This window comes from Neolamprologus multifasciatus, chromosome 7 (assembly GCF_963576455.1).
Source record: "Neolamprologus multifasciatus chromosome 7, fNeoMul1.2, whole genome shotgun sequence".
Lineage (NCBI taxonomy): Eukaryota > Metazoa > Chordata > Actinopteri > Cichliformes > Cichlidae > Neolamprologus > Neolamprologus multifasciatus.
Window position 1 is genome coordinate 59,913,454 of NC_140445.1, and position 10,705 is coordinate 59,924,158.

The following is a 10,705-nucleotide window of genomic DNA, read 5'->3' on the forward strand; positions in this document are numbered from 1 at the left end:
CGAGTATTTTAAAAAAAAAAACTTAAAACAACTTGTCAGTTGTGTATATGTAGTTGATTACTGGCAGTACAACGAAACTGCCTCCACATTACCGCTTTTAAATCACTGCTGTTAAAGCTCCTTACAGCTTTGTTTGTCTATTTTTAGGTGACATGGCGCACCTGCTGCGCACTCCTAGACGTTAACAGTCTGTATCTGATGACTGCACACTGTGCCAAAGTGCTATGACGCGCCACAACATTTGCGCTTTTGGAATTACTGCTCTTGAATGAATGTAGGCGGTCAAGTAGAAGCAACTACCATAAAGAGAACAGCAGAAAAGCAGCTCAGACATCATGCACCCTGGGTCTGTCAAAAGCAGTTACCCCCTCACGTCATCACGTCCTCGGTTCACCTTCAGGGCAACGACGTAATGCGCATTTCAGTAATCAATACAAACGGCCGTGGAATTATCTAACTTACCTCTGAAGCTGATATCAGATGCGTGCGTTCAGCCGAAGATCTGAGCTGCCAACTTATGCAGTTTGTTTAGAGAAACTAGGAAGTATTTTGTAGCTATTGTCTGGTTGCCTCTGTACCCCTCCTCTCTCACGCATCTGGTCCCCAAACTAAAGGAGGACCTCCCATTCAGGCAGCTTCGGCTGGACTCTGCGGCACCCACTTCTCCTCAAAGGTTTGACTATTTTTCGCGATTCAGGGAGTTCCCTATGCTGTCTCAATAAAATACCATCCGGTCTTTGAAACTGAACAATCTTTACATGGTTCTTAATCCTTGCGGGGTTTTTTTCTTTTCTGTTCTCTCTTTCTCTGTGTGATTTACCAACGGCACCTGAACTTCTCGTGGCCATTTTAACCCTTACAAACTGTTCTGGTCAGATTTGACTCTTTTTGGCTTTTGACAACATCAAAAATGTCAGTCTGGTGCCTGAAATTTGATTGATTGTTCTTGAGTGACCCATTAATATTAATTTTAGACGCATCTGTGTGGGTTACTTGAATCAAGGAAAATTGTGGTTTTGTGCGAAAGTGTGAAACTGTACGTGCTGACAGAAGTCAGACTTTTGGAAGTTCTGGTCTCTCAAACTCTACGTACTGGTCTTTGAATGATCTATGATCTATGATACACATGAGGAACTAGAGGTGGGAATCACCATAAGTCCCACGATACGATATTATCACAATACTTAACACACGATACGATATTATTGCAATTTTTAAAAATATTTTGCGATATTCAGATTCTGTACATAAAGGTAAACTTTATCAATATTCATTTTATCTAATATCAAAGTCTCACACTCAGTCTTTCTCGCATTTCAGTTTTAATGTTGACAAACTGAACGGTTTGTATTACAGTCTAGTCCAACTTAACTGAACGCAACCATCTGGTACAATTATAGCTATTCTGAACTATGCAATTTATGAAAACTATGCAGCCCCTTCAGCAACTGAAGAATTTGAAAGTAAATTAAAACAAAATATAATTTTACATTAAATAAAAAAGTTTTAAACTTAATTAAAATAAAATTTGTATTCAATTAAAATAAGTAAACTGTCATGTTTATTGCTGCCAAAAAAAAAGTTAAACACATTTGGACAGTGAAGGAATGTCAGGATTCTTGCTCAGAAAAAGGATCAACATGCTCTGAAGTCAGAGCACAAAACCTTTTTTTGTAACAAAATATCGATTTCTGCTGTCCCTGTATCGATACATTATTAGCAAACAAAATATCACAATACTACACAGTATCGATTTTTCCCCCCACCCCTATGAGGAACAGACACAATATAGAGGTCAGAGGGTGCCTTGAGGAGATATAGGGTGACTATATAGTTGGTTAGCGTTGCTGTCACTTCACAAGGTTTATTTAGTTCTTATTCTGTGTTTGCTCAGATTTTGCAATCAGCATTCCAAAATTGGAGGTATTTGTCTTTGATGTATGGATGTAAAATTATGGAATTGTAAAAACTATACACAACTGTATTTTGTATTTCACATAGTGTCTAAATTCTTTGCACTAATAAATATTTATGTTGTTGTTATTGAGGTTTATATCAATAAGAAAGTAGATAAGTTTGCACTTCTTCCCACTTTGTATATGTAAACTAAAGCAGCAAATGTGAAGCTATATTGTTGTGTATTTCTTTTTGTGTATTTCTTTTTAAATTACTTTCTGTATACTGTTTACAAATTCTAAACAAATGCAACAGAACAATGCATTTATGCTTGTGGACATGAGCGAGATGATCTGCTGAAGTTCAAGCTAAGCAACAGAGTGGAAATTTAAAAAATGAAAAAAGTGATGTTGACCATCTCATGGTGTTTGGTGTCAGATGGTCTGGTTGGAGCATTCCAGAAATTGCTGACTACTGAAATTTCCCCACACAAACATATCTAGGATTTAAAGAGGATGTTCCAAAAACATTGATGTCAGAGGTCAGAGGATAGGAAGGTATCTTAAATAGTTACAATCAAAATATGCACAAGTGCATCTCTGAACGCACAACATGTTGGACCTTGAAGCAGATGGGCTCCGGCAGAAGATCATCCTGGATGGCACACCTGTCAGCTAAGAACAGGAAACTGATGCTCCAATTTGGATTGCCCCATCAAAATTAAACAACAGAAGATTTAAAAAATATAGCCTGGTCTGATGAGTCTTAATTTCTGCTGTAACATTCAGATGTGGTATTTAGAAGTTGGTGTAAAAACATGAAAGTATCGATCTATCCTCAGTGTAATGGTTGTTTTCTTAGCAGGCTTTGGATGTTTTAGTACCATCTGAACACTGTTTAAGCACCACGATGTACCTAAATATTATTGCTGATCATGTTCATCCATTTATGACCATTTGTTCACCACCTTGTTAAATATGCGCTACAAAGAATTAAGACCGTCCTGAAGGTAAAAGAGGAATAAAACCCAGCACTAGAAACCTGCAACTTATAAAACGGCAGTGAGTGTATGTGGATCCCTTTCTTTTATATTACAATATATTGCGGATAATACCAACTGCAAGCATGTCAAACAGCTCTTATTAGCAACTTCTCTTTTTATATTGTCTGTTTAAATAATGAATAAAGCTTCAATTTTTAGACCTTCAACCAATAAAAACTGACATTTAGCAGCCCGTGCTGTTTTATGATGCATATAACAGCAGCCATGCTCCTGACTCTGGTCCAACACAGTGATACATCCACCCAGAATCCCCACAGTTTCATCTATAAAAATATTTTTTCTCTGTTCACGCGTAACAGAAACCAATTCAAAGGACTGAGATGTTTCTAAAAGCCTTACCTGTGACCTTTTGGAGTAGAGTGAATGTGAGACAGATTTACATCTGTATTTGTCATTAACACACAGGATTTAGACATTTTTGATCCAAAAATGATCTTCACTCATCGCTGAACATCCTAAGGGACGCCTGCCTGTGGATGACGTAGACAAAGAGCAGAAGCTGGCACTTGCAGATGCCAGCAGACCTACTGTCTCTGCAGAACACAGAGCTGCTGAGAAAGAAGGGAAAGATACACGCCTGCTCTCTGCCTGTCACTCCTCTCCTCCTCTCTAAACACACATTCCCTTTCCAGACAATCTCATCTCTCCATCTATCATTTGCTTCAGTTGTCAGCAGGTTATCTTAGAGGCAGCCCACGAGAGAGCCCATAGTTATGGTACCAATTCCAGCTCCTGAATAGAGTCCATAGTTGTAAAAGTGAAGAGCAAGGTCTATCCCGTTCCAAGTCCAAGATTTAATGGAGGGCTCACTGTGAGCAGGGGGTTGTGCCAGCATTTCAACTCAGCTATGGCAAGGGATGCACTCCCCTGACTATCCCATGAAATTTTAGCCCAGCTTAGTGCGTAACTTTAATGCAACTTCCAAAAGGAAAAGAAAACACAAGTCGAGTGGGAGAAGAGCAAGACGTGGGAGAAGCAGTGAGGGGAATGTACAAGATGACGAGGCTGTGTGAAAGGACTCAAACACAGCAACAACAGACTGAAAGGAAACAAAAGGAAGCAGCCAAGACTATGAATGTTGTTTTATCGAGTTCATTTTGTCGCCTAACTCTTTTCCCCACTCCAAAATACACTATTACATCATACTGACCATGGGAAACATATCCCAACACAGTTGAGTGTCTTGCTCATCGTTTTTTTTCTTAGTCATTTCTTGAGGATCATTCTAACTAATAAGAGTCTTTTGTCTTTACTTAAAGAAAGGCATAGACACGCAGTGGGCACAAAAAATGCAGTCAGTTTAAAAATAATGAGGACTAAACATAAATTTATAGTCTCCTGACAAAAACCCTGTCGAGTGTATGGAAAAGCTTATATTTGCTCTGTATTTTGTTAGGGTTCCTGACAGTACAGTAGCCTGATCCTACACTTATTGATGTTGACATGATACAGATTTACTTCAAAAATAGCTAATAAATCAGCTCAACATGAAAAAAGACCTCAAACCCCAACTATCATTTCAGACTCATTTCGATTGTCTGTTTGTAGTAGATCAAAGCGAAGTCATGTCTTGGAGCTATTTTGATGACCATGTCTGACGAAAAAAAGAGAGAGAAACTAGAGGGGGAAAGCTAAACAAAAGCACACTTTAATGGCAACCACAAACATGTTTTATTCACATGAATGGATGTCACAGAGACACAACTGGGGGATATAAACAACTTCAGGGTTTCCCTGGCTGTCTATAAACAACTTGTACTGTCTACCATTGACCTGGTCTCTTCCATTTCATGGCCTTCTACCTCTGGAATTAGATCTCCCCCAATATTTCAACATGTTACAATTAGATAAACCAAAAACAAACAAAGCTGTGTGGCTGAAGCAACATTAAAACAAGTTGAACAAAATAAAGTGTCTCACAGCCAGGAGAGATAATATGGACCAGATCCAGGTGAGTGTTGGGAAATCAAATCAATTAGGACAAAGAGCAGCTGTCCACAGCAAATTCTACTTTCTCCTGCAGATCATTGTGACAAGAAGGGACGAAAAAAGGAGCACAGTGCTGGTTGTTTTGAGGGATTTTCAGGGATTTTTGCAAACCCTCTGCGGCATTTCAGGGTCAGTCAAACAGCTGAAGTCCAAATAACCCACTATTTTCCAAAGCTGATGTAAACAAGTACTGGTGCTGATGAAGTGGCAGGGTGATGGTGTCCAGGAGTAGCACCCTCCTTGAAGAGACAATAATCCCGCTGTGTATTCTTCGGCCTGTCAGGTCATTATAGTGATGAAACCACCAGAAGGGGCCACAGTTGATTTAGAAGCATCTCGGTCTTTTCACAATCTCTGAGCATTTCCACATTGCGACATCTGGCTGACAATGAATTAAGCAGTTTGCAAGGGGAAAACAGAAAAAAGGCTCCTCTTTGTTTTATCCATGACCTTCAATATTTGTTAAAAGACTATCTAACTTGAGCTCTTGTCAGACTGTATGCATTTGTTGACCCCCGATGTTCCATAGACTCTTCAGGTCCTGCTGTAGGCAAAGATTCTAATCTTTGTCAAACTAGATGGACTCTCAGGTGGCCACAGATGTCACAATCTGGACGATCTCACCATTGTCTCCATGGATAGCTCCCTGGATGGCCTCTTTCACTTCCATGTCTGCCTGCAGGGCTGGTGCCAGCTCAGCAGCCTGAGATAAAGAAAAGAGAAGAGATGAAATAGGTGACAAGAAAGGTGAAAATACAATAAATGTTCAGTACTTTTACTGAATGTTCACCAGGTAAGGGGGACTGAGGACCAGTCTTAAACCAGTCTTAAGTTCTCTGAAGAGCGGAGTATATCAAAGGGTTATTTATTTGGGAGGCTCCAGAGAGTATTTTAACGGTTTATTTTTTTCTGTCAGACAGTCTTTTCTCTTGTGTAACTGTAGCTGTTGTGTTGCTCTCATAAAAACCACCAAAATCTGTTCACAAAAACAATTTTACGTGACAGAACGTTGCAGCTGATCATCAGCTGCTGTGACTTTAGTGTTTAAACGCAAACATTTGGATCATAACTAACATGTTAAAAGATCAAAAGACATGCAATAACAAAAACTAACCAACTGAAACATAGTTGACTAAAAAGTACCCTGTTCTCAAAGGAATATGTTTCCCCTCAGTTGAGGCTGGGACTTTCTTTGTCAAAAGTTTACGCCTTACTGTAGGAGTGGATCAAGTCTCCACTCATTGCTGCATCACATCCACCCTCTGTCTCACCACTTCCCTGCCTTTCTTAATCTATTCCTACCAAATGAAGGTACAAGAAGCCAAAAGTTCAATCTTTTTTGGCTTCTTATATAATGAATCTCGCCCTCAATTTAGCTTCTTTGTTGGAACTAGCCCTTGAAATCGGATCACTTTGCCAGTAGGGGTACAAGCAGTTAGAAGCTGGGATTATAGGCACTTTTAGGTTAACACAAAGTAGTTATCCATTTTTGACATGGCAAGTGGAAAAAGTGCTGGCTTGTAAAGCTGCCAGGTGGTCCAGTTGTAGGGAAGCTAGACAAAATGATGTTGGTAAGCAGCTATACGCTTTAAACCTCATATATAAACATCCCAAAATGACAAACCCAACTTCCAGAGAGGGATCTTAAATTAGCAGGACCACAAAGGCACACAAGGAGACAACTCTGGAAAAAAAATAGGGGGAATTTACATATTTTAATGGCTGGAGTCCCAAAACTTTGCGGTCACACCTTGTAAAAGCCTAATGACACCTATCGCAAATGATGAAGACTTTCCTGTGGACTTATCAATGTGACTAAGCTATATCCTGATTCCATTTTATTGTGTAAGACAACCACAGTGAATAACAACACACAGAAGGAGCAGAGGAATGACAAGATAGATTACAGAAGAAATGTATCAGAGAAGGAGGGAGAGGTTATGAGGAGATTGACAAGTGGAGAAAAACAAGAGGCTAGCCATTCGGATTTAAATGCTTCCCTGAGTGTCTCTATAGTCGATGTCAGATGTATAGAGTTATTGTGTGTCTAAAAGCCCTGTAAAAGGGACTTCGTGACTCAGTTCTGGACGATGACCATGAGGAGTGACTCATTTGTTCCTCAAACACATCCAAGGTTCCCTCAAACACACCTGCAGCATTTAATTCTCTCTCCAGCCCAACGTGCTGTCACAAGACAACAGCTTTGACTGTAGCACAGCTGTACCATAGCAGCACACGCAACACAAACATGAGACACAGCGGCAGTAAAAATGGCAAGTTCAACACCTTTGATTCCAAGTTTGTTTGTTTTGTTTTGTTTTTTTAAATGAGAATTGAAAGACTCTTAAACTATCATAGCACAGACCTAGCTCTACCCTTGCAAATAACAAATGGAAGAACGAAAATATGTAACATGTGTACTAAAACCAGGCTGCCGGTGCTTTGCAGTCTCAGCTTTAAACTGTGTCACAGTTTAGCCAGAGGTTAGAACTGCTATGCATTCTTTAGATAAAAAATATATCGCCTTGCATTGCGCACCACTTCATATGTCTAATGGAAACTATTAAATAAGAAAAAGAAGAAACTGCAGAGATAACTAAATACAAAATCTGGAGTAATTTTCCAGCATGTTGCATGAATGCTTCCACATGTGTGTAAACAGATGAGAGCCAGTGTCTTGACTTAGCAGACTGCAGAAAAGCAGGAAAAGAAAGAACCTTTCTATGAACTCTGAAGAGAAAGTTAACAACGTTTAAACTAGGACATCAAAACAATACAACCTGCAAGTCCTTTGTTTTATTAGGTCCTTTCGGGTAAAGTTTTTTTTATTTAAACCTGGAAAAATATCAATGTTAGCATACAAATGTGTTTTAAAACATCTTAGAATCCGAGCTTAAAGTCTACTCGGTTAATAAACACACCGCTGTTTATGAGCAGTTTCAGTCTGTTGTTGAGCATGTCCACATGCTCTTGGTGAACCCCAGCTCTGCTCAACATCAACATCGCACTTGTGACTGATCAGACTTCTGTCAACTTTGTTGATATCTGTCAAGATCTGTGTACAATCCAACATTAGGGAAAAAAATTAGCTCATTTTAGATGTAAAGGTTCATTCAAACAAATCACTTGTGTAAACAAACAGCTTGAATTCTCACAGCGCACAGAAATATAAAGTACAGATTCTGAAACACAGTACATTGAGTGACAAAAACTTTGTGGGCTCACTACACAAATAAATAGTATAACAAGGCCATCAGTATGTGTATAATCCACACCCAAAAAATGTAATCAGTATAAAATGCTCTAACTACTTTCATGTTCACATGGGCAAGGAACAGATTACTGAGACAACTATGGACAGCAATTCCTTACTCAAAAGGCAAAATCTTTTTTTTTTCTTTCAAATCCACTGCTGCATGGCTGGTCAGCACATTTGCTCTGCATTTCTTACAGGGAGATAAATAATCAGGACAGGACTGGAACCAGAAGTAGGCTGAAATTCCGCCTATTTACATTATCACACCACAAAAACCTGACTCGTAGCACACGCGTCAAGGAAAAAAGTAGGAAAAAAAGGACTAAATATTCAACATATCTGGGGAAAAGAAAAGATGACAGAACAAAGGAGACGTGCATTTTTTTTGAAGGGTTAAAGTGACCACTTCAAAGACTACAAAGGCAAGTGTCGGCACACCATCCTGATTCCACATGTGGCTGTTGCTCAGCAAGCTCACTCATTGAAGGATTTTAGAAATATCTAATTACTACTTTTCTCCCCTCTTGTAACATTCCACCTCAACTTGATTATGTTTAATTACTGTTTGTCCAAACACCTGTCATAATGACAGAAAGCAGAATGTATGCCATTTAAGCGATAGTATAAGAAAAGGAGAAAAGCAGATTTGGTGTACCTACAAGTACTTTAGCTAAATTTTTGAAGCAATATTTGAACAGCACAATGAAAATATACAGTACATTTACTGCCTCTTCATGAATGCTAAAGCAGTTCAATAAATACATTTAAAGGTAGAAGACTGTACATTTCCTTTTTGAGCAATAACTGCAAGCTCCAAGATGCATCCTAGCTCAAGAAAATGAAACCAGCCCCATTTGGATTTATATACATTCTTGATTCTTGAGGTGATTTGGCATCTTAATGTTTGTTTGTTTTGTTTACTGAGTCTGACTGGCATATTTTTACCAGAAAACAGATTATATTTACAGTTTATTTACAAACTAGACAAAAGTGATCAACATCAAAACAGACATAACTAGGGATGGGTATCGTTTAGGTTTTATCCGATACCGGTGCCAAACAGGTACTTTTGAAACAGTGCTGGTGCTTAAACGGTGCTCAAACCGGTGCTTAAAGAATGGAGAACACAAAATTGGTCCAAAAACCTCTCATGTTAAGCTGTTTTTTTGTAAAAAGATAACAATGTTAGCATTTTCTGCAGCTATGGGGCATATATGGTATCACTCTTGGCTGGAAGCAGTGCTTAAACAATGGAAAAAACACAAACTTTGTCCAAAAACCTCTCATGTCTAACCGTTTTCCACTTTTTCTTTGGTCATTTTACCCTTTTTGGCCAGGGTGAAGGGAGTATCTGCCATCAAACAAGAAGACAGCTGCATGCAACTACGACGGTGTTTGCTAGTTCACCTTACATGCATTAATGTAATAACGTGGTTAGCCTACTCAACGTAAATTACACACGAACATTAAGCTACTCACGCAGAGAAGAACGGCTGCTGCTGTGATCATTTCTGCTACACTGGCAGGGCTAGGGGCCAGGACTCTAATCTTCGGGTTTTTGGGGGATGTTGCTAACTCCGGGTCCGATAACAGGCACCACACCCGCAGTAGATGCGCTCGGTGTGAGGTCTCGCAGCAAGCTATCAAATACGGCGCATTTTTCGGCTTTAAAAAAACGCTATGTATCGCCAGGTGTTTCATCGGATTTGAGGTGTTACCTCCTTTGACAGTATCACAGTATCAGCTTAAAGCACTTGTTGCAGGCTGCTGAGTTTGCATCTTTTGCTGTGAAGTACAGCCAGACTTTTGACCGCTTCGCCTTGGGCATTTTTAATCTGTAGCTCTGCTCTAAAAGAACGTACGTACCTGGACCTGCCTACTATCCTCGGAAACGTAAAATGATTTGCTAGAAGTGTATGACATCTCAGGAAAAAAAAAGAAGCACAGAAAAAAAGCACCGAAATGTGCGCTGCTTTTCGGTCTGGTTACTACCGTTTATGTCAGAACCAGTGCCATCATGGCACCGGATACCGGTACCCATCCCTAGACATAACATGTTTTCTTACAGCATTCTGAAATGCAATATTTATTGTGGAATAACTAAAAGCAAGCAATAAATTTGCAAGATTACTACTGGGGGATCTGTTCCATGAGGCTACTCAGTTACACTCAATGTGCTCTTTGTGTGTTTGTGTTTTACCTGTACAGCAGCCGTGTGATCTGCAACAGGAGCTAGTTGGACATACTGCACTTGGATGTCAGGTGGGAGTGGGGAGCCCTCCACTGCTGTGGCTCCTCCATCAGCTGAAGCGACAGCTATCAACTGAGCTCCACGAAGCACCTAGAGCAGAAAAAGAGTGGCGAGGAAAGCGGAAAGGTCAAACACAACTGGGATTTTTAGTCCTTTCTCGGATTTTTCATGAATCAGTTAGAAAAACTGAGCTGAATAAAACATATTCAATACGTTTCCCCACTGCCAAGTGTAAAAATCCATCATAAGA

The 10,705-nt window shown here is 39.6% G+C and overlaps 1 protein-coding gene across 3 annotated transcripts in view; it reads right to left on the reverse strand.

Annotated features, from left to right (window-relative positions):
* banp (BTG3 associated nuclear protein) overlaps positions 1-10,705 on the reverse strand; it is a 208,387-nt gene that overhangs the window by 167,495 nt on the left and 30,187 nt on the right. For 2 of the 3 annotated variants that reach the window (XR_014875346.1, XR_014875347.1), the window contains exons 12-13: positions 10,405-10,545; positions 3,299-5,651 (exon numbers count right to left, since the gene is read on the reverse strand). Coding sequence is in view for 1 of the 3 variants with exons in the window: in XM_085168431.1 (XP_085024557.1) it covers positions 5,535-5,651; positions 10,405-10,545 (258 nt within the window). In the remaining 2 variants the exon portion in view is untranslated. Of the gene's footprint in view, positions 1-3,298; positions 5,652-10,404; positions 10,546-10,705 lie in introns of those variants that run through there. The other variant, XM_085168431.1, reaches the window with a different exon arrangement.